At 44.7% G+C, this 24,679-nt stretch overlaps 1 protein-coding gene across 3 annotated transcripts in view; it reads right to left on the reverse strand.

Moving 5' to 3' along the window:
- Positions 1–24,679, reverse strand: part of FGD6 (FYVE, RhoGEF and PH domain containing 6) — a 135,464-nt gene that overhangs the window by 10,537 nt on the left and 100,248 nt on the right. For 2 of the 3 annotated variants that reach the window (XM_008256897.4, XM_002711207.5), the window contains exons 10-18: positions 20,634–20,692; positions 20,481–20,552; positions 19,753–19,821; positions 18,841–18,924; positions 18,036–18,115; positions 8,474–8,576; positions 7,832–7,978; positions 6,885–6,987; positions 5,022–5,149 (exon numbers count right to left, since the gene is read on the reverse strand). In XM_008256897.4, the coding sequence (XP_008255119.1) occupies positions 5,022–5,149; positions 6,885–6,987; positions 7,832–7,978; positions 8,474–8,576; positions 18,036–18,115; positions 18,841–18,924; positions 19,753–19,821; positions 20,481–20,552; positions 20,634–20,692 (845 nt within the window). Of the gene's footprint in view, positions 1–1,209; positions 1,334–5,021; positions 5,150–6,884; positions 6,988–7,831; positions 7,979–8,473; positions 8,577–18,035; positions 18,116–18,840; positions 18,925–19,752; positions 19,822–20,480; positions 20,553–20,633; positions 20,693–24,679 lie in introns of those variants that run through there. The other variant, XM_070052713.1, reaches the window with a different exon arrangement.

The raw sequence follows: 24,679 nt of genomic DNA on the forward strand, positions 1-24,679 counted from the left end.
GAATTAGTTGACTGGCTACATAACATGACCAGTCATAATGCTGAATAGCCATGAATAGTCTTGTAATTGTTTAAAAATAAAATTGGTAGGGCCGGTGCCGTGGAGCAGTAGGTTGGTTAATCCTCTGCCTGCGGTACCAGCATCCCATATGGGTGCCGGTTCTAGTCCCGGCTGCCCCTCTTCCAATCCAGCTCTCTGCTGTGGCCCGGGAAGGCAGTGGAGGATGGCCCAAGTGCTTGGGCCCCTGCACCTGCATGGGAGACTAGGAAGAAGCACCTGGCTCCTGGCTTTGGAATGGCGCAGCGCCGGCCATGGCAGCCATGTGGGGAGTGAACCAATGCAAGGAAGACCTTTCTGTCTCTCCCTCTCACTGTCTGTAACTCTACCTCTCAAATAAATAAATAAAATCTTAAAAAAATAAAATAAAATTGATATTAACGAACTTAATTGCTAAACTGAAAATATTTCTTCTAATGATATGGGTTAATAATAATAATCATAATAATCCAAATCAAGGGAAATACTCTCCATTACTGAGGATCTCAATGTAATTCTAAAATAGAAGAGTTTCTAAAAAAAATTTTTTTTTTTTTTGACAGGCAGAGTGGACAGTGAGAGAGAGAGACAGAGAGAGAGGTCTTCCTTTGCTGTTGGTTCACCCTCCAATGGCTGCCATGGCTGGCGCACCGCGCTGATCCGAAGGCAGGAGCCAGGTGCTTCCTCCTGGTCTCCCATGGGGTGCAGGGCCCAAGCACTTGGGCCATCCTCCACTGCCTTCCTGGGCCACAGCAGAGAGGTGTCCTGGAAGAGGGGCAACCGGGACAGAATCCGGCACCCCAACCGGGACTAGAACAAGGTGTGCTGGCGCTGCGAGGTGGAGGATTAGCCTACTGAGCCGCGGCGCCGGCCTAAAAATGTTTTCAACATTACTGGAATAAGAACACAACTTCCCAGATCCTCAAAAAGTTAAACATAGAATCACCGCATGACTAAGAAATTTTAATTCTTGGTATATAGGTAAATGAAAACATATGTCCACAGAGAAATTTGTACATGACTGTTTACAGTAGCATTATTCATAACCCAATAACCCAAATGTTCAAAGATGAATGGATAAATTATTATACTTATGTGCACATATTAGACCTAAAATGAAACAAAGTGCTGATACATGCTCTAGTACTGAAGCATGTTACATTTTCAGTGATCCTCAAACACTGTGCTAGGGTCAGCGCTATGGCGCAGCAGATTAAGGTGACACAGGCGTCCCATGTGGAAGAGCCAGTTCCAGTCCTGGCTGCTCCACTTCCGATTCAGCTCCTTGTTACTGCACCTGGGAAAGTAGCAGAGGGTGGGTCAAGTGCTTGGACCCCTGTCACCCGTGTGAGAGACCTAGATGTAGCTCCAGGCTCAGTTCAGCCTGACCCAGTCCTAGCCATTGCAACCACTTAGGAAATGAAGCAGCTAATGCAAGAGCACTCTCACCTTCTCTTTCTGTTGCTCTGCATTTCAAATAAATAAAAATCTTACACACACACACACACACACACACACACCATTGTGCTAAGTGAAGGAAGCCAGATACAAAGGTCACGCACTGTATTCCTTTTATATGGCATACTTAGAATAGCCAACTCCAGAGAGATGGAAAGCAGACCAGAGGTTACCAGGGAGTGGAGAAGGGAGGAAGGGAGACTGATTATCTAATGGGTACAGACGTTTTGTGGACGATAAAAGAGTTCTCAAACAGATGGTGGTCGTACAACATTCTGAGCACATGAAATGCCACCAAACTGTATACTTTAAAAATGGTTAACATATGCTACCTGAATTTCAGCTCATCATCTCAACTAAATAAACTTTTACGGCACTTAATTAGATACATTAATTTTTCCAGTCTAACTGCAGAGGAGCAAAGAAGTAGTTCTCAAACTTCAGCACAGGTGTGAATCACAAGAGCCTAGCAGAGTTTCTGATTCTGCAGACTGGATGGGGCCCGATAGGTCTAACACTCACAAGTGTTTACAGAACACTGATGCTACTGGTCTGGAGGACACTTTGAGAACCAGTAGCGTAGAGGAGGCAATGGCTGCAATCAGGAAGCAGAGGTTTGTAGTGGGAGGCCTGCTTGTGTGGTTGGGTAGAAGGACATATACATTGGGACTGGAGTTAGACTGAGGTTAGTCCAGACTGTAAAGAGTTTTACAACAAATGCTGTGGAATTTAACTCAAGAGGGGAGTAAATGGACAAGAATTATACTCAGAAACTGTGGCATCACTGGGAGGGGTGAAAAATTATATGGTACTGAGAACCATTTCTGTTTATTAAGAACCTCAAAGTTATGAATTTAGATTTAGATGCAGGAACTCAGGGACAGAACAGATTGACTTCACCAGTTTCATAGAAACTTGGAGATTAGAACTTGAAGTCTTGTACTTACTACTTAATGAATTTGGCTCTATATCACTTTATATCAAGGCCAATGTTTTGGCACAGTGGGGCAGGTTAAGCTACTTTGATGTCACCATCCTATATCAGAGTGCTGGTTCAAGTCCTAGCTACTCTGCTATTGACCCAGCTTCTTGTTGATATGCCTGGGAAAGCCACAGAAGATGGCCCCAATACTTGGGACCTGCCACCCTGTGGGAGACCAGGAGAGTTCCTGCCTGCTATCATGTGTTAGGCTCAGACCTGGTTGTTGTGGCCATTTGGGGAGTGAACCAGCAGATGGAAGATCTCTCTGTCTCCCCCTCTGTGTCACTCTTCCTTTCAAATAAATAAGCAAATCTTTTTTTAAAAATCACTTCATGGGGCCAGTGCTGTGGCTTAGCAGGTAAAGCTGCCACCTGCAGTGGCAGCATCTGATATGGGTGCTGGTTTGAGTCCTGGCTGCTCCATTCCCGATCCAGCTCTCTTCTATGGCCTGAGAAAGCAGTAGAAGATGGCCCAAGTGCTTGGGGCCCTGCCACCCATGTGGGAGACCCGGAAGAAGCTCCTGGCTCCTGGCTCCTGGCTTCAGATCATCCCAGCTCTGGCTGTTGCAGCCATTTGGGGAGTGAACCAGCGGATGGAAGACCTCTGTCTGTCTGTTTCTTTCCTCTGCCTCTCTGTAACTCTCATTTCAAATAAATAAATACATCTTTCTTTTTTTTTTCTTTTTTTTTGACAGGCAGAGTGGACAGTGAGAGAGAGAGACAGAGAGAAAGGTCTTCCTTTTGCTGTTGGTTCACCCTCCAATGGCTGCCACGGCTGGCGCGCTGCGGCCAGCACACCGTGCTGATCTGATGGCAGGAGCCAGGTGCTTATCCTGGTCTCCCATGGGGTGCAGGGCCCAAGCACCTGGGCCATCCTCCACTGCACTCCTGGGCCACAGCAGAGAGCTGGCCTGAAAGAGGGGCAACAGGGACAGAATCCGGCGCCCCGACCGGGACTAGAACCCGGTGTGCCGGTGCCGCTAGGCGGAGGATTAGCCTAGTGAGCCGCAGCGCCGGCTATAAATACATCTTAAAAAAAAGAGATAGGCCAGCGCCACGGCTCACTAGGCTAATCCTCCGCCTTGCCGCGCCGGCACACCGGGTTCTAGTCCCGGTCGGGGCGCCGGATTCTGTCCCGGTTGCCCCTCTTTCAGGCCAGCTCTCTGCTGTGGCCAGGGAGTGCAGTGGAGGATGGCCCAGGTGCTTGGGCCCTGCACCCCATGGGAGACCAGGATAAGCACCTGGCTCCTGCCATCAGATCAGCGTGGTGCGCTGGCCGCAGCGCACCGGCCACGGCAGCCATTGGAGGGTGAACCAACAGCAAAGGAAGACCTTTCTGTCTCTCTCTCTCACTGTCCACTCTGCCTGTCAAAAAAAAAAAAAAAAAAAAAAAAAAAAAAAAAAAAAAAGATAGAACACTGAGAAATGACACCAAAAGATGGTACTTTATTTGTGCCTCTCTCCCTCTCTTTAAAAAAAAATCACTTGATACTACTTCAACTGGGAATACACTCTTAACTTCCCATAAGAAATATGATCTTGGTCAAATTTTTAGAGTTGTTTGCTTCTGGTACTTTCATAGAACACCTCCATAGTAATGAAGCAAGAGAACCCAATTAGAAACCCTGCTTACCTGGCCATAAAATTAGCCCAGGTGGAACTGTTAACTAGTCAGAATGGGAGTAGGCAGAAAGGAAATGCTGTTTTTGTTCTCTTGCTACTTGCTGACTGACATTTAACTGATGAGGGTAAGATATCAATGATTCCCATGTATTATGCCATTGGCAGGTTTAAGCATGTTTCAAATTTTCCTTTCATTTTAAAGAAAAGACAGCCTACTGTCAGTGACCTCAGTAGTACATAACTAACCAATACCAACAAAAATCAGTTAGTAAATGCTAACAAAATGCCCAGAATATTTTATGAACTTCTTTCCTCTGGTATGGGAGGCCTCCTCAAAGTGACTTTTGAAAATTCATGGGGCCAGCACTGTGGTGTAGCAGCTGAAGTTGCTACCTAAGGTGCTGGCATCCCATATGGATGCCAGTTTGAGTTCCGGCTGCTACACTTCTGGTCTAACTCCCTGTTAACGTGCCTGGGAAAGCATCAGCACGTGGGAGACCAGAAGAAGCCCCTGGCTCCTGGCTTCAGACCGGCCCAGCTCTGGCTGCTATGGACATTTGGGGAGTGAACCAGCAGACAGAAGATCCCTCTCTCTGTCTCTTCCTCTCTCTCTAACTCTGCCTATTAAATAAAATAAATAAATCTTGAAAAAAATTAATGTGTGTCCAACTTATTTTTACTTTCTATCATTGCTATAAAATGCTCTTCAAACCTTTCAACAGCAGTTTTCTAAATGACTTGGGTCTTAAGGGAGACTGGGCAAGACTGTAAGCCATCAGTCACACCCATCATCAGTATTAAAATTCATATTTTAATAGTTGCGGGAAATGACATCTTCCTTTATAAAAGAAAAACAGTGTATTACGATAAGCCTATGAATAATTCAGCCCCTATCACACTGCAAGTTTAATGGAAACACTTACTTCTTTGAGGGCAGCTGGGATTTTCTTCTGTTTCCTCCCTGATGGAATACTATGTAAGACTGATGATAAGGCGCTTGAAGGAGATTTGTGATTTCCAGGAAATCCAATCTTAGGGGCATGCTGATGATCTAAAATAAACCAGGTACACTTATGTAGCCAATGATAAGCATTCTGCAATTCAATTTAATTCAGGTCAGTAAACCGTGTTGCATATAATATCCTTGGAATGTCACACAAGAGACGTAAGGCCTATGGGGAAGGAAGATGATTAGCTGGGAGCTGAATGGGAGAGATTCTGTGCTATCTATGATTTTACACTTCTGAACTTAAAGTTCATAAAGGAATTATTCCTTCATGCCTTGTGAATTCTGAAAATAAGAATGTACTACAACCTTAAAAATCCAAACAAAACCTTCCCTATTGACTTCTCTAAAACAAAACCCAACGTTGTTCAGTGTCTAGATACTAGACCAAATACTAATACTATAATGAACAAAGTACTAAATAATGAGGCCATAGGACACAGTTGAAGGAGCAGTGAATTCTGACTGTGGAGATTCCAGGAAAGCTGAGAAGAGAATGAGGAGTTTCAGTTGCTCTACATAGGAGTTTGCCAGGTATGAGAAGAACACTCCACCCAGAGATGTCAGTGTGAGCAAAGGGAAAGAGGTACAAAATGAGATCATCTATTTAGAGAGAAATCAGGCTGGAAAAAAAAGGGCTGGTTCTCAGGAATCTGCACTGTTTAGGCTTTTTAAGCTAGGGAGTGACATGAGCAGATGATTCACCATAAATCCAGCATTAGCAAGGAGGAGGGATTTGCAATAGGGAAAATGGTTGGGGAATTATGATGTTAGTACAGACAAGAGACAACAAAGGCCTTATTAGGACTCAGATGAAGACTTAAAGTCAAAGATATTCAGAGATAAAATTGACAAGATTTACTGACCAAATGATTCAAAGATAAATGTTTAGTGTTTGTAGTTTTTGCCATATACCCAGAGAACAAAAGGACGACCAGAAAGGCTGGCCAAGAAATAGATGGATGTGGCTGCTTGGAAATAACATGTAATCTAATTTTATTCAATTAGATATTCCTGTTTGCTAACCAAAAGCTGTTCTTCATGGAAATGAAGGACAATCTTTTTAAAATTTAGATTCTGTAGGACTCAGAGATTTAACTAAGGATCCCTTCCTACAATATAGATCTAAGCAGTCCTGCTAGCTGCATTCACTTTAACTTCAGGATACCTGCAAACAGTGAACAGGCAGACGGGAAATATAATTTGGTATTTGGTCAAAAGGCTGCATGTTTGAATGTAAAATAGATCTCACTAAATCATCCCAAGGGATTAAATTAGGCTTAAAAAATGCCACTTAGTAAATTCCCATAGAGAAGTGCTTTATAGACAGGTAAAAAAAAAGATTTGTAACAAGCATACTGCTGGTAAAGTTTGAAATGTCAAAATTACTTGAATGTTAAGACTCTTTTAATTGCTTTAAGAATTTCACCCTGTAATTACATCTCTTAGAAGGTCAGCTTTCTTTTTTCTTTTTTTTTTTTTTATAGAAAGCTTTTATTTAATGAATACAAATTTCATAGGTACAGCTTTAGGAATGTAGCGGTTCTTCTCCCCATACCCGCCCAGCAAGTCAGTTTTCTTAGCAAATGCTTTTTCTCAGAGTAAAAACAAATTTCAGTCCAACCTCTCTTTGAATTACCACAAAATATGAGCTAAGAAAGCATCATGCTAAGTTTGAGAGAAGAATCATATTGCTAATGTACCAAAGATGATTTTCTCAGAAGGCTGCTGCAAAGCACCCGGGGAATAAAGGAATTTTTTGATAAATGTTATATATTACCTAATTTCTGAAGTTCTTGGAAACAATGTTCACATACTCTTGCTGGTTGATTTTTCAAATAATCTAAGCCATACTTATTTGATGAACAAGCTTGGCACACAATCTGAAAACACAATGCAATTATTTCATTTAGAATAACTTTTGTTTCCAAGCCACAAAGTAGTGTATAATTTATAGTGCTGTCTACTTTTCAAAAATATTCTCATAGTCACTGAATCTCAATCACAACTCTATGAGGTTCAAGCATAGAATGATAACACACAGCACAGTAATCCCTTCTGAGATGTAAGGGGTATGGTCCAAGATATTCCAACAATGGCTGAAACTGCAGGTATAACCAAACCCTATACATACTATTATTTCCTACACATATAGGCTTATAATTAAAGTTAATTTGTAAATTAGGCACAGTAAGAGATGAACTATCATAACTAATGATAAATTAGAAGAATTATATACCATAAAAAACTTATTTAAAATTTATGAATTCATCACTTCTGCAGCTGTGGCCACTTTTCAGCTTCCCTTTCAAGGGTCAAGTTCTATACTAAGTGCTATCTAAAGTAGGACTCAATTTAACTTTTTGAAAAATTTCTAATGTCATTGTCCCTACGTTCATTTTACTAATGAGGTCATGAAGGCTTAGAAACATCACTAGGGATATCTTCAACACTGAAGTTCCCCCTACTGAATACTGTGGATATTGCGAGAGGCAGTTTAAGCCATCATCTGTCCATGGGAGGGTCTGTTTAGTGGTGAGTTTCTTCGTCTTTGCTTCTGAATGACATTCTAAAGTAACCGACGGGTAGGAGGAGGGAAGTTCTCTATCAAGTCCCCCCCCCCCCCCATTCCCAGTCCCAGTCCCTGAAGAGGAAACAACTGCTGTGTTTTTTCCCCCTCACTCAAGCAGGGACACATCACAATGGAGAGGTACTGTCCTTGCTAACCTTTCCGCAGGCCCGGCAGTGGTGCCGTCTCCAGGTCAGAGTAAATTCACTCGTGCAGACCATACACATTGTGGCTCTGGTATCAGGAATCCAGATGGGAGCCTTTGATCCAAGGGGAGTAACTTCCTCCTTGTTTTCTGAGTCAGCCTGCAGAACAAGAATGACTTTTGATTACCTCCAGGAATGCTGCCTGCTACAGAACCAAACTTTGTATTTGGCAGTGGCGTCTCACAGTGCTGATACTATCATGAAAGATGCGGGATGAAATAGGGGCTATTATATTCTTCATGTTCTCAGGATATTAAAATGAGCTACATTCCAGAAATCCTGCAGTGCAAAATAAAATGATGCCTGTGGTGGGACGACGGCTGATTACTTTCATCCTGAAACGACTTCACATTTTCTAAATTTTCTACAATGAAGTTGTGTAGTCAGGAAAAACCATGACTACACCATATGTCATCATACGCTTGCTATCAGATGCAGACAGAAGGATGAACACTGAGCTGCAATTAGACACACATCTCCAATCCTCATCTAACACACGTTAGACACTTTTCTAAACGCCTGCGAAACGTTTCTTTAAGGTAAAAATTGCTTGAAACACACTGAAAAAAGGGGGGAGGGGAGACAGAAGGCTACCTCCTCGAGACTCCTGCTGGGACAGAAGGTGGTTCTTTTCTTGGCGTACTCTTCTATTGACCTGGAAATCGCTTCCAGCCACTCATCCCTTTCTGTGGCAGAGCTGTTGGGGAGAAAAGGAGGGCCCATCAAGCAGATGTCAGCTTTTATTCTTGGCCTTCTTCTTGCTTCTTTTCCTTCTCCCATGGCAACAGATCCCACCACCCTCCGACAATCCCAGTCCACAGCAGGACCCTGAGGCTTATGTGAACAAATAATCAGAGCAGGCAACAGGGAGGCCCTGGCATTTTAGCAAGCATAGGGCGCTTTTTCCTTCTGAAAGTACTGCTTTATTGCTAAATTGCTTCTGAAGTCTCTAGAACTGGAAGTATTTTCGCTCGGCTTAAGAGATACTTGCACAATTAATCATTATGATTATTTATATGGTCAAGGGGTTTCTAAGACATAATCCTAAAATCTAAAAATATTCTAAGGAGTCAAGTTTCACATGTGAATTTATAAGACAGGATACAAAACATCTTTAGATTACTAAAGATAACTAAAATAACTTATCATCGGTGTTATAAAACAGGCGTTGAAAGAGTAGTTAATAAGGGGAACAGCCTGCAGTTGTCATTAGGGCTTGTCCACCTGGTCAGACCACCAAGCTTTCTGTCCCCACTCCAGCTTATCAGCAGATGTCTTTAATTCACTGCCTTTTTGAAAATACTTATGTTAATTTTTTATTTAGAGAGAGATCCTAGGCACTGGTTCACTCCCCAAATGCCTGCAAAGGCCAGGTCTGGGCCGAGGCAGCCAGAAGCTGAGAACTCAACCCAGGTTTCCAACATGGTTGTTAGAGACTTAAACACTTAAGCAATTACCTCTGCCTCCCATGCTCTACATTAGCAGGAACCTGGAATAAAGAGAAGAGCTAGGGGTCCAGCATTGTGGCATAGTGGGTAAAGCTGCACATGTGGGTGCTGCTTCCAGGCCTGGCTGCTCCACTTTGGTTCTTTTCTTCTCTCTCTCTCTTTTTTAAAAGATTCATTTATTTATTTGAAAGACAGAGTTATATAGAGAGAGGCTGAGAGAGAGAGAAAGAGAGAGAGGTCTTCTATCCACTCCCCACTTGGCCATAATGGTCAGAGCTGTGCTGATCCTTCTCACAAGAAGCACTTGGGCCATCTTCTACTACTTTCTCAGGCCATAGCAGAGCCGCATCAGAAGTGGAGCAGCCAGGACTTGAACCAGTACCCATATGGGATGCTGGCATTGCAGGTGGCACCTTTACCTGCTACACCACAGCGCTGGCCCCCTGCTCCACTTTTGATGCAGCTCCCTGCTAATGTGCCTGGGAAGGCAGTGGAAGATGGCCCAAGTCCTTGGGCCCCTGCCACCATGTGGGAAACTCAAGAGAGTCTCCTGGCTTTGGACAGGCCTAGCTCCTTGTGGCCATTTGGGGAACGAACTAGCAGATGGGGGAGGGGGAGAGGAGGGGGATGGAAAAGGGGAGGGAGGGGGGAGAAGAGGAAGGAGAAGAGAGGGAGAAGGAGAGAGGACAAAGAGGGAAGGGAAGGGGGGAAGGGAAAGGAGAGGGGGAAGGGGCGGTGAGATAGGGAGGGGGAAGACGGGGAGAGGGATGGGGAGAAGGAAGATGGGGAGGGGGAGGACAGGGAGGGGAAGATGGGGAGGGGTAGGGGGAGGAGGTAGGAATTGAACACAGGTACTCTGATATGGATATGTTCATCTTTCTTTTTTTTTTTTTTTGACAGGCAGAGTGGACAGTGAGAGAGAGAGAGAGAGACAGAGAGAAAGGTCTTCCTTTTCCATTGGTTCACCCCACAATGGCCGCTCCGGCGGCACAGTGCGGCCGGCACACCGCCCCAATCCAAAGCCAGGAGCCAGGTGCTTCTCCTGGTCTCCCATGCAGGTACAGGGTCCAAGGACTTGGGCCATCCTCCACTGCACTCCCGGGCCACAGCAGAGAGCTGGACTGGAAGAGGAGCAACTGGGACAGAATCTGGTGCCCCGACCAGGACTAGAACCCGGGGTCCCGGCGCTGCAGGCGGAGGATTAGCCTAGTGAGCCATGGTGCCGGCCTAACTCACCTCTTGATGGGACTGCACCAAACAGGGGAAAGCCAGTTCAACAAAGAGTAGCTCTGTTCTGTATTTCTGCAACTGTGCTTCTCCCCAAAAACTATGTGGTAACTCCAAATTATCACTTACACCAGCACATTTATGAAGCCATTGTTTAAATTTTGTTTTGCATACTCAAAACTGAAAGGTATATTGTACGTATTATAAACAAGTACACAAATCTATACATACATGTGGAGAGACAGAAAGCCTTTAATAATTTAAAATTCTTGGGGCTAGCATTGTGGCACAGTGGGTTAGGCTGCTGCCAGCAATACCAGCATCCTATATAAGCACACGTTTGAATACTAGCTTCTCTACTTCCGATCCAGCTCCTGGATGGTGTGCCTGGGAAAGCAGCAGAAGATGGCCCAAGTACCTGAGCCCCTACCACCCATGCAGGAGACCTGGATGAAGCTCCTGGCTCCGGCCTGGCCCTGCCTGGCAGTTGTGGACATTTGGGGAGTGAACCAGTGGATGGAAATCTCTCCCTCTTTTCTTTTTTTTTTTTTTTTTTTTTTTTTTGACAGGCAGAGTGGACAGTGAGAGAGAGAGACAGAGAGAAAGGTCTTCCTTTTTTTTTTTGTTTTTTGTTTTTTGTTTTTTTTTTTTTTTTTTTTTTTTGACAGGCAGAGTGGACAGTGAGAGAGAGAGACAGAGAGAAAGGTCTTCCTTTGCCGTTGGTTCACCCTCCAATGGCCGCCGCTGCAGCCGGCGCACCGCGCTGATCCAATGGCAGGAGCCAGGAGCCAGGTGCTTTTCCTGGTCTCCCATGGAGTGCAGGGCCCAAGCACCTGGGCCATCCTCCACTGCACTCCCTGGCCATAGCAGAGAGCTGGCCTGGAAGAGGGGCAACCGGGACAGAATCCGGTGCCCCGACCGGGACTAGAACCCGGTGTGCCGGCGCCGCAAGGTGAAGGATTAGCCTATTGAGCCACGGCGCCGGCTGAAAGGTCTTCCTTTTGCCGTTGGTTCACCCTCCAATGGCCACCACGCTGTAGCCGCGCACTGCGCTGATCCGAAGGCAGGAGCCAGGTACTTTATCCTGGTCTCCCATGGGGTGCAGGGCCCAAGCACTTGGGCCATCCTCCACTGCACTCCCGGGCCACAGCAGAGAGCTGGCCTGGAAGAGGGGCAACCGGGACAGAATCCGGCGCCCCGACTGGGACTAGAACCCGGTGTGCCGGCGCCGCAAGGCGGAGGATTATACTAGTGAGCCATGGCGCCGGCCCCTCTTTTCTTTTTTTATAACTCTGCTTTTCAAATAAAGAAATAAATGTCAGAAAGCTTAAAACATTAAATCTCCATCAAAATAAAAAAATCCATCAAAATGGGACTGTGACCATCTAAGAAAATGCCTGTATTTTTCTTAAAGATTTATTTATTTGAAAGCCAGTGCTACAGAGAGAGAGGGAAGAACAGGGAGTGAGAGAGGGAGAGAAAGAGAGAGATTTCTTCCACCTGATGGCTCATCCCCCAGAGGGCCACAACAATCAAGGCTGAGTCAGGCTGAAGTCAAAAGTCAGAAGCTTCTTCCAGGTCTTCCACGTGAGTGGCAGGGGCCCAAACATTTGGGCCATCCTCCACTTCCTTTCCCGACATTAGCAAGGAGCTGGATTGCCTAAGTGGAGCAGCTGGGACACAAACCAGCACCCATGTGGAATGCTGGCCATACAGAAGGTGGCTTTACCCACTGTATCATAATGCTGGCCCTAAACGTCTATAATTTTAAAAGAAGTTCACTGAAGGAGTAAAATGCCTTGATAACTGAAATTTGTTTTAAAATGCTTTAGAAAATTGTAAACAAAAAGATGGGTGGCAAAAGATTGAGTCCAGGTTATTAAAAATGTAGCTCATTGCATTATTCAATCTAATTTCAAGTATGTTTCAATTTCAGACAATATTTTTAAAATAAAAATTTCCACCATAAATAATGGTACACATTAGGCAAGTGTTGTTCTATTAAGAATCCTGGTCAATGTGGCTGGCACTGTGGCACAGAGGACCAAGCTGCCGCCTGCAGTGCTGGCATCCCATATGGGTGCCAGTTCAAGTCCTGGCTGCTCCACTGCCTTCCTGGGCCACAGCAGAGAGCTGGACTGGAAGAGGAGCAACCGGGACAGAATCCGGCGCCCCAACCGGGACTAGAACCCGGGGTGCTGGCGCCGCAGGTGGAGGATTAGCCTAGTGAGCCGCAGCACTGGCAGGCTGCTCCACTTACAATCCAGCTCTCTGCTATGGCTTGGGAAAGCAGTAGAAAATGGCCCAAGTCCTTGGGCCCCTGCACCAGCATGGGAAGACTCAGAGGAAGCTCCTGGCTCCTAGCTCCTGATCCTGGCACAGCTCCAGCCGTCGTGGCCATCTGGGGAGTGAACCAGCAGATGGAAGACCTCTCTCTGCCTCTCCTTCCCTCTCTGTGTAACTCTAACTTTCAAATAAATAAATAAATACATTTTTAATAAAAAGATCAATAAAAAAAGAAACCACTGATCTTTCCCACAATAATCATTCTCATAAATGCACTTCCCCACTCAATGTCTTAAAGTGCCATTTCAAACATTCATTCATACTGATTAAAAGGTAGAAACAGAGTTTACGAATACAACTTAAAAACTAGTATTTCTCAAATTTCCATTACTTATTAAAGAACAAAATAAAAAACAAACAACCCCGTTTCCTGAAATCCAAGCAAAACCTGCCTTAGTTATCTTCCCTATTGTTGCATTACTGCCAAAACTAGCTATGGTTTAACAGTAACTACATGTCAGCCCACTGCACTAAAAGCCTCCCTAACGTCATCATGCCTCATCCTGAGAGCTATGTCATGGAATCCACATGACTCTCACACATACACATTCCCGCCTTCGGTACAACATCACTACACACCGTCAAGGTTAGACAATGTAGACTACAAGTCACAAGCTTGTTTCAGACCCATGTGCAGTTAAGGATTGAACCCTTGATCACCAAGTCATTGCCAGCCTCTGTTCACATTCTTTGAACAACCCCTCAATAACACATGCTCAGGCTTCAAATCAAACATTCACAAAGTAGTGCCATCACTCCCACTTCTTCCTGGAAGAAGTAGGAGAAAAGAGGGGCAGATGGCTAATTTGAGAATTGCTGTTGGATTTTTGTGGAGCCCTGGGACCATGTGGAATGTGATTTGACTGTGCAAATCATGTCACATATGCTCTTCTTTCATTTAGCCACTCCTGGCTCTCTCTTGTGTGGGGTTCTGCCAAGACAATGTTTACCAGCTCTTGATAACACATTTCTCATAGACCACACACATTTGCCCACAGCATCCAGCAGAGACATTCCAGGTCAATTTTGGTAACATATTGGGCAGAAGAATCAGCATCTTCCTCAGACAGAAGGTCAGATATTTTTGTATTTATAGAATTTATAGAATGTAAATTTACATGATTTGCGAATTTGCAAACTTATTTAAGTTCCAGTTTCTCAATGATTTGGATGCATTATCAAGGGGGAAAACCCTCCAATAGAAGGGATTTCTGATGTGTTGGCCCCTGCCATACCACTTACTACTAATGTTAACTGTGAGATGCTATTCTGAGGTTCAAAGGCCACATCATTTGGGTCACTTGAGTAATATTTACTAGAAGCCTACTAAGGGCCAAGAACTAAGCCATGAACTGGGTACACAAAATACACATTCATAAGGGTTCATGCCTAAATGAGGTTAAAAAACAATTAATATGCAATATAACAGATGTAAGGTAGACAAATTACATAGAAATAGTAAATTATCTTACTTCAGTAGCAAGGAAGTCTTTGCAGAGGTGATGAAAAAGTTAAGCCTCCAAGAATTAAAGGAATTTGATGAGGAATCCAGGTCTCTCACTCACCCTCATTCAGTCTCTCAGCTTTGGTTATCACTGCTGAACTGAGGACCTCCAAATATATGCCTATGGCCTAGGCTTCCCTCAAAATCCAGAACCTAAAATAAACTTTTCTGATGCTTCATACATATTTTTTTAATTTTCAAAATTTTTCCTTGGTGGGCAGAGAGGGAGGGAGAGGGAAGGGGGAAGAGAAGGACAGGAAGAGGAGAGAATGGAGGGAGAAAGGGAGATGGACAGAGGAAAGAGAGACAGAGAGAGAGAGAGCGAGAGAGCACACCCATCAGCTGATTTGATCAAATGCCCACCATGGCTAGGGCTGTGCCAGGGATGGAGCCAGGAGCTGGGAACTCAATCCAGGTCTCCCACGTGGGCAGCAGGGACACAATCACTGGAGCCATCACTGCAGCCCCCAGGGTCTGCACTGGGAGGAAGCTGGAGTCAGGAGCCACTGCTGGGAATGGAGCCCAAGCACTCCGGTGGGGTACTAGGCTAGGCTAGATGCCCACTCACCGAGAGCTCACTTTTACGTTCACAGGCATTTCACATTCAATCTGCACCTCTGAAACTCTACTCCTGATTTCTTACCAAAACTGCTCCTCTCCCAGGTCTACCTTCCACACTGAATTGCCAACAACACCCTATACATTACACAAGCTGGCAGACTCTCTCACCCCTAAATCCAATTAATCATTTCTTCTAGTCGACCTCCCAAGCTGTATTCCACATAGCAGCAAGACACTCTTTTAAAAATGTGAATCTGACCCATTATTCCCTGGCATAAACCACTCAGTGGTTTCCTGTGACTCTCAGATTAAATGCCAAAACCCCAAGGATGGTTCTGCATCAGCTCATCTGTCCCTCCAGGCTTACCTTGGGTAACTTTTTCTCACACTCTAGCTCACACCTGGCCTTGCAGTCCAATATCTTTATAGTATCCATAGTTTTCCTGTATGCTACTTAACCACAAAAATACTGAGCAATGCTAATATCTGTTAAGTATGTATTTTTTTTTCCTTCAAAAACGATTTATTTCTTTACATGAAAGGCAGAGATAACAGAGTGAGAATGAGAGAGAGGGGGAGAGAGATCTCCATCCATTGGTTCATTCCCCAAATGGCAGCAACAACCAGGGCTGGGTCAGGCCAAAGCCAGCAACAGAAGCTTCTTCCAGGTCTCCCACATGGGTGGCAAGGGGCCCAAGCACTTATGCCATCTTCCGCTGCTGTCCCAGGTGTATCAGCAGGGAGTTCAATTGAAAGTGGAGCAGCCAGAGCTCAAACATCCCATATGGGATGCTGGTGCTGCAGGCAGAGGCTTAACCTTCTATGCCACAGTGCTGGCCCCCAGTATATATCTCTTGTAATGGAATGTAAGCTCAGAGAAGGAAGGGCTATTTTAATTATCCACTGTATCCTGATGCCTGACCCAAGCTCCATATGACTTCACAAATCAAATGATGAATTCCAGGTGGAAGAAGCTGTTGTGCAAGGCAGAAGAATGTGGAATAGGGTGGCATGCATGGAGAGTTATAAGCAGATCCATGCATTGCATTTGGAGTAAGAGTAGACAGAGCAAGGGAGTGGAGATCAGCCGGTGAAGCAGACAAGAATCCAATCACAAGTTAGTACCTTCCTGACTTCAGTTAGGGGAATCCCGAAGGCGACCATAACACAATGGTGGTATTTCATATATTTTAGCTCCTCTTCCACCACACCAGCTCCTCCCTTGGAAATCTATTTCCTTCCATTGAGAATTTTCCAATTTTTATATTTCTCCTGCACACTCTACATTCAACCCATCAGTAATTCTACTGGCTCTCTACCTGATTCTAATCACCTCTTTTTTTTAATGATTTTATTTAATTTAAGAGGTAGAGTTACAGATAGTGAGAGGGAGAGACAGAGAGAAGAAAAGGCAGAGAAAGAGAGAGGTCTTCCATCCACTGGTTCACTTCCGAAATGGCTGCAACACTCGGATCTGGGCTGATCTAAAGCCAGGAGCCAGGAACTCCTTCCAGGTCACCCATGCTGATACAGGGGCCTAAACGCTTGTGCCATCTTCCACTGCTTTCCCAGGTCATAGCAGAGAGCTGGATTGGGAGAGGAGCAGCCGGACTATAACTGGCACCCATATGGGATGCCGGCACTGCAGGAGGATTAACCTACTGCGCCACAGCGGCAGCTCCTCTAATCACCTCTTAACACCCATCCAAGACAGCATTAACTACTGCCTATTACAGGTCTCTTAACTTCTGTGCTAGTCCCCTTAGGATCTTCTATAAAGCAGCCAGTGTGATTCTGGGGTAGATGCCCAGTAGGCAGTCCCTTTCCCTAAGAGCTGCCCTGTGTGTGTTCTCCAAGCACTGACTCTCCTATAACTGAAGTTACTTTGAATCCCCAATGAATGCTGTCACTAACCAGCACTTAAGCACCATCTACCAAGAAAAAGACAAACAGAAGAAGGTACTCATGTATCATATTCAAAGAATAATATATAAAATGTTCTGTGGAAGACGTTCCTGCCTACGCCTGCAATAAGGCACAACCATTCTCTGCACAGTGATGTTTGTGGAAACCAATGTGTTATGAAGGCCAGTGGTGCACCCCTATTATTGCATGAACATCATTCATATAAGATATACTTTCAGGGCCAGCACTGTAGTGGGTAAAGCCTCCACCTGTAGTGCTGGCATCCCAATATGGGTGCCGGGTAGAGTCCTTGCTGTTCCACTTCCAATTCAGCTCCCTGCTAATGTGCCTGGGAAAGCAGTGGAAGATGGCACAAGTCTTTGGGCCCCTGCACCTACATGGAGACCTGGATGAAGCTCTAAACACTTGGCTTCGGATTGGCCTAGCTCCAGGTGTTGCAGCCGTTTGGGGAGTGAACCAGCAGATAGAAGACCTCTCTCTCTCTCTCTCTCTGCCTCTGCCTCTCTGTAACTCTGCCTTTCAAATAAATAAATATATCTTTTTAAAAAATAATCACTTTCAAATAATGATCAACAGGGCCGCCGGTGCTATGGCACAGTGAGTTAACGCCCTGGCCTGGAGCGCCGGCATCCCATATGGGCACCAGTTAGAGACCTGGCTGCTCCACTTCTGGTCCAGCTCTCTGCTATGGCCTGGGAAAGCAGTGGAAGATGGCCCAAGTGCTTGGGCCCCTGCACCAGTGTGGGAGACCCAGAGGAAGTTCCTGGCTCCTGGCTTTGGATCGGTGCAGCTCCGGCCGTTGCAGCCAACTGGGGAGTGACCCATCGGATAGAAGACCTCTCTTTCTCGCTGCCTCTCCTCTCTCTGTGTAACTCTTTCAAATAAAAATATATATAAAAAAAATGACCAACAAAGCCTTTCTTAGTTTTATTATTCTATTCATAGTAAAATATTTATCTTTGTGTTCCTAGCACCCTATCGCATCAGCTCTTAGACATCTTCCTGCATGGTAAATGAAAAGCCAACTTTGGGAAAGAAGCCTGAGGAAAGCAAACAGGAGGAACTAAAATGTCTAAAATACCAGAGATATCTGATTCCATCTTATTGGCAAAAATTCATCTTTTGATGTACTTTTAAAGTTTACCTGGCAGAGAGGATGAAGGAACGTTCTACACTTTCAATCTTCAGTTCATTCTGATAGGCTTCTTGGGTGGGTTTTCTGACCTAGAAGAAAGCACAACAGTGTGAGTCAACACATCCTACTGAAAATCTCATCTCTGAACCATACGAGTTGCCGAAGGTCCCTGGCTGTTGATAGCCTGAACCAACCTCCCTAGCCATTGTCGACCTGTATTCTGGAGGAACTGAGCTCCACACAGGTCCGTTGCTCACCTATACTGGTATCCTTCCTGTGCAGGAACGCCCTTCCTTAGCATGCACACATGGCCACACGTGACTTACACTTTAAAGTCCACTGGCTCTTCCTCCAACCAAAAAGCCTTCTTCAATCTCCCTCATTCTTAGCTGTCTGTCGAAAACTACGGGACAACCCCTTCACCAGGCCCATCCAGAGCTGTGTATTTGGAACCTCCTAAAACTTTAACCGTGCTTTATATTCTATAGGTATTCATTGTAGTGAATTACTTTCCCAACTAGTTGCTAGTCTCTGGAGGGATTAAGGAAGAGGCAGAGGAAAAAAGAATCATGCTCCAACACATCTTCCTATTTCCCACCAAACCTGTTACTATGTTTTGTTCATGGTAGTTCTCAATAAGTATCCTGGGACTAAATTAATGCATGAGTGAACAAATGACCATATGAATGAATAAATACATAAACATATATAGAGAGAAATGGTAAGGATATGAGAAAGATAACTATCTTAGATATTTGTCTTCAAATATATAAATATACTTGAGTAAAAAACTTCTTGGCACAAATTCACAGACCTTCATTCCGGCCAATGAAAGCATGTTGTTCAGTTTATACATCCCGGACTGCACTGGTGTCGTATACAGCAGAGCGTCATTAAACTGAAAGCAGAAACATTTGACAGGAGAAAGAAATTTCAGCTGCAGTGATATTAATGAGACAGGAAGAAAAGGAAAACATTACTCCTTTACTAATAGCTCTCTGAATAAAACACAGCACTTAGGTTCTGCATATATACATCGGGATCACCTAGAATGGTTTATTATTATTATTAAAATGGCAATTTCTAGAAAATGTGCTTCTTTTCCAAATTCTGTAACAGATTTAATCTTTTCTGAATTTAAATTTCACAAAAGTATTACAATCTGCCTAAATAACTGATCAAAACAGAAAATGAAATAAAATGAACCACAAGAGGAAATAATTTTCTGGTCATGCATCATAACAGACTTTATTTCCTGTATCTGAGATACAAATTAGCAATACAGGCAGTCAAAGATGTCAATAAACTGATATTTGAACATGCCAAGCGTATGGGTTGTATACAAATCATCTGGGGCCAGCGTGGTAGAGCAGCAAGTTAGGGTGCCGTATCCCACAGCAGCATTCCCTGTCAGCAGAGGTTTGAGTCCCAACTGCTCTGCTTCCAATCCAGTTCCTTCCTAACGTGTGCAGGTGTGTGGGCTTCTGCCACCCACAGGGAAGACCTGAATGGAGTTCTGGGCTCCTGGCTTCAGTCTGGACTAGCCCCAGCTGTTCGACCATTTGGGAGTAAACCAGCAGATAGCAAATCTCTCTCTCTCTCTCTGTTTCTCCCTCTTTCTCTGTCACTATGCCTATTAAATAAATACATCTTAAACAAACAAAAATTCTTCCAATAGGCAATTATCTCTGCATTGAAGACATCAGTATTACCTAAGGCCACTTACCAGGAAAAACATTCGGGGCTGCATGACTTTCCGAGATAGCTTCATCAGAGTTCCTTCTTTGAGAAAAACCTGATTCATCCAAACAAACAACCAGTTATACCCACCATCAAAACACAACTGGAGTCTACATATAATTTCCTTTACAACTTTCTCTCCCCAAATTTTTTGAAACAGGGGGCTAGGGGAACAGTTTCCTCATGACTTTTTACAGTCATAATTGCTGTTTAACCCCTCTACGTCATTTAGGAATTGGATCGGCAAGCAGAGTCTCATAAATCCTACACTGGCCTCAGGGGTACTGTATGGATTGACATGAGCTTCACTGTGTGTGTGCTGTTGGTCCACAGGCACAGCCAACATCCTGACAACTGCATTTAATAATTTCCCTGAATTTATTCCCTAAGCCACTTGTGTGCTCTATGATGAGAATTCAAATACCAATCTTACCCCTTCCTTCATAATCCTCTCTCACACTGAAGATTTTAAATGAAATTGTTTCCAAAGCTGTGTGAGGTTGGCTGATATTATGCAATGTAACCACTCAATTAAATCAGATACTCTGTGGGATCCATTGCCACTTTCCTAATTGAATTGGACTTCTTGTCACAGTGACTTACATCATAAATGTTTTGAATGCAAAGCAACCCAGACTGTGTCAATGAAGAGGAAAAAAACAAATAACCTATTTTCACCAGTAAATTGAAAAATACCTAGTCCAAAACACTTACCCGGCCTGGCTGCACTATTTCATGGTGTCCATTTAAGCTGTACTGAATTTGCATAAGTTTCTGAAAGTTGTCCTACAGAAAGACAATGCAGAGCATGTGAAGGCTGCTAACAACTAGATACTTACACCCAGCCTCTGATAGCAAGATACTTACTCCCTGCTTCATGGTGTCATTGGCGTGGTTGGCTACCTCTATCACAACAGCAAGGGCTTCTAAAATATGTAGGAACAGAAAGGTCATTTGGTCATTACTCTGCAAACAAACAGACTGCAACACTAAGCAGTTCCAGGTGATGATAGCTAATTCTTAGCTATCAACTTCTGGTGGAGCTCGGCTGACCATGAGTAGGAGGAGACACAGATGATGAGTGTCAATGAAGGTAAAACCAAGCAAACACAAGCAAAAACAACGTTAGGAAACAATGAGCCAAAGACAGACTCTACAGAGACATCACAGGCATGGTTATCAGCACATGAATGTCAGGGATGTTTCATGCCAAGATCTGATTAACCTACTCAAGCTCATAAGGGTAAGAAAAGGATATTATCTGGAAGCTGAGGACTATTCCAGTATAAACTGTCATAGGGGAAAGGATCGTGAGGGAAAAGGGTCTTGATAGAGGAAACAAGAACTGAGAAATAATTATTTAAGAGGGTCAGGGCTCACCTTCCTTTTCTTAGCCTGATCCCAAAAAGTGTGAATTAGAAATGAGAAATGCTACACAGAACCACAACAGACTGGAGGAAATTGGAAGCATCATTTTATGTGCTGGGTTACTTTGGGTAACTCCTTGCCTTGTATGTTCCAGCTCTGTCACCTCCTTAACTAGCTATAAAATCTGCCTTTTGTCTGCTTTTGGGATACCTCTGATGTCAATCCAAGGCAGTGATAAGCCTCCCTCTCCCAAGCACCAGAAACATGTGTAAACACAATTTTTGGTACTCAAAATGACCAGGAAGGCCCACTGGCCTTTTTTTTTTTTTTTTTTTTTTTTTGACAGGCAGAGTTAGACAGAGAGAGAGAGAGAGAGAGAGGTCTTCCTTTTCCATTGGTTCATCCCCCAAATGGCCACTATGGCCGCGCTGCGCCGATCCGAAGCCAGGAGCGAGGTCCTTCCTCCTGGTCTCCCACGTGGGTGCAGGGCCCAAGCACTTGGGTCATCCTCCACTGCACTCCCGGGCCACAGCAGAGAGCTGGACTGGAAGAGGAGCAACCGGGACAAAATCTGGTACCCCAACTGGGACTAGAACCCAGGGTGCTGGCACCGCAGGTGGAGGATTAGCCAAGTGAGCTGCAGCGCCAGCCAGGCCCACTGGCCTTTACTGGATAGTAGGCAGGGATGCTAAACAGCCTGCAATACACAACAGAAACCTACACAAAGATTCTCCTGTATGATTTACCAGTAGCATTCCCACTGAGAAAAATAATCAGATTGTTAAAGAGGAAAGTGTGCTCCACTGGGGGCTATCTTGGCAGTGACAGCAGTCATCAACAATTAAAAAAAAAAAAAAAGATCAACTTCTGAAAAGGGGTAAAGGTTTTCTTGGTCCAGCTACTGCAGTCTACCAAGAGATTCCTTTTGTTCCACTACCAACCTTGGAGGTGTCTGTATTCTTTAAGCATGTATTATTATCACTGCCATTAAAGGACAGCAGTATTTCCAGACCCCAACCACACATGAGAAATTATGCAACTGCCACTCTCATCACAGCACACATGTAAGAGGTTCCCCTTGACACACTCCCTGCTTTCTGGCCTACTGGAGTTCTCAGCAGGCAGGATGAAGAAGCCTAACGAGTTAGTGAGTGGATGAATAATGGAGCTGCTGTTTGTTACCTGGCCTCCAAGCACTGCCTTCTCCTGCTGCCCCCCAGCAGTCACTCTGACGCGCCCTGACGACTCGGCCTCTAGTCCTTTCTGCTGCCTTTCAAAGGTGCCATTTGTCTCACTTTCCCTCACTCTCAGGCAACCTAATCTATAGCTGCTCACAACTTCTTGGCCTTTCCTCTGGCAAACAGCATACCTCACTGTCCACTGCTTATTCTTTATTTATTTACTTGAAAGGCGGAGAGGGAGAGACAGAAAGAGGAAGAGAGAGATCTTCCATCTGTTGGTTCACTCCCCAAATGGCCATAACTGCTGATGCCAGGAGCCAGGAACTCCATCTTTGTCTTCCTTGTGGGTGGCAGGGGCCTAAGTACTTAGGCCATACTCTGCTGCTTTCCCAGGTGAATTAGCAGGAAACTGAATCAGAAATAGAGCAGCTGACCAGAGCTCCAATATGGGCTACTGGTGTTTCAGGCAGCAGCATAGCTCACTGGGCCACAATGCCGGTAATCTGTTTTATTATTATTAGATGGGTAATACAGATTTTCTCATTGAGCAGATTATTCATTTATTAAAGATATGAAGCATACCATACTCCACATCTCAATTTTTCTTTTTCTTTTTCTTTCTTTTTTTTTTTTTGGACAGGCAGAGTGGACAGTGAGAGAGAGACAGAGAGAAAGGTCTTCCTTTTCCATTGGTTCAACCCCCAAATGGCCGCTATGGCTGGCGCTCTGGCCGGTGCTGCGCCGATCCGAAGCCAGGAGCCAAGTGCTTCCTCCTGGTCTCCCATGTGGGTGCAGGGCCCAAGCACTTGGGCCATCCTCCACTACACTCCCGGGCCACAGCAGAGAGCTGGCCTGGAAGAGGGGCAACCGGGACAGAATCTGGTGCCCCAACTGGGACTAGAACCCGGTGTGCCAGAGCCGCAGGCGGAGGACTAGCCTAGTGAGCCGAGGCACCGGCCTCAATTTTTCTCTTTTAAAAGCACCTTTAAAAGCTTAACTTTGGGGCCAGTGTTGTAGTGTAGTGGGCCAAGCCACCGCCTGTGATGCTGCCATCCCATATGGCCACAGTTCAAGTCCTGGCTGCTTCACTTCAAAACCAGCTTCCTGCTAATGCACCTGAGAAAGCGGCAGAAGATGGCCCAAGTGCTTGGGCCCCTGCAACCATGTGGGAGACTGGGAAGAAGCTCTGGGCTCCTAGCTTTGGCCTGCCACAGCCCTGGCTATTGAGGCCACTGGGGAGTAAACCAGTGGATAGATGACCTCCCTGTCTCTCCCTCTTTTTGTACCTCTACCTTTCAAATAAATTTAAAAGGGAGGGGGGGAGCTTGACACTTGTAAAAAGATTTTAGAGAAGTAAAGTTACAAAGAAAATTAAAACCACTACAAAATGGGTTAAAAACCTCAACTTTTAACTTTTTAAAAATTTGTGGGTTTTCTGGTTGTTTGTTTTTTATTTGAGAAACAGAGAAAAGGAGAGATCTTCCACCTGTGGCTCATGTCCCAGATGGCACAACAGCCAGGACTACATCAGGCTGAGGCAGGAGCCTGGGATGAGGAGTGGAAAGATAGTAAGGCTAATGCTTCATCATTAAAAAATAAAAATATGCTATCTTGCATTTTATTATACCATAAAAATATGATATTTTATACTTTATCCTTTATTTGTATAATTTTGTCACTTCACAGGCTCATGACTTTTGAGTTTGAAAGGACCTTGCAGAAAGATGAAATGGACATCCAGAGAAATGGAATATTCAGCTACTATGGGCCTAGAGCCATCAACATACAACAGCAAAGCTTCCTGACCCCAAGCTGTCCAGGGTCCACTCTCTTGGGATGTTGGCTCTCATGGAGGGCTGATCAGAGGCCTCCTTGGGTTCTTATAATTTCATCTGTATACAACTTTGTTCAGTCATTTTATTTTATTTTATTTTATTTTTTTAATTATTATTTTATTTAACAGATAGAGTTAGACAGTGAGAAAGGTCTTCCTTCCATTGGTTCACCCCCCAAAATAGCCGCTATGGCCAAAGCTGCACCAATCTGAAGCCAGGAGCCAGGTGCTTACTCCTGGTCTCCCATGTGGGTGCAGGGGCCCAAGCACTTGGGCCATCCTCCACTGCATTCCCGGGCCACAGCAGAGAGCTGGCCTGGAAAAGGAGCAGCCGGGACTAGAACCTGGCACCCATATGGGATGACAGCGCCTCAGGCAGAAGATTAACCAAGTGAGCCATGGCGCCAGCCCATGTTCAGTTATTTTAATCTGCCCAAAATAGAGCTTTTAAAAAAGGGTTCAGGTCATATTATAAATAAAAAAGTTTTGTGTATGGCTTTTGTTATCAGTATATTTTCACTTTCTGGGTC

This window comes from Oryctolagus cuniculus, chromosome 11 (assembly GCF_964237555.1).
Source record: "Oryctolagus cuniculus chromosome 11, mOryCun1.1, whole genome shotgun sequence".
In the NCBI taxonomy this organism is placed as follows: Eukaryota; Metazoa; Chordata; class Mammalia; order Lagomorpha; family Leporidae; genus Oryctolagus; species Oryctolagus cuniculus.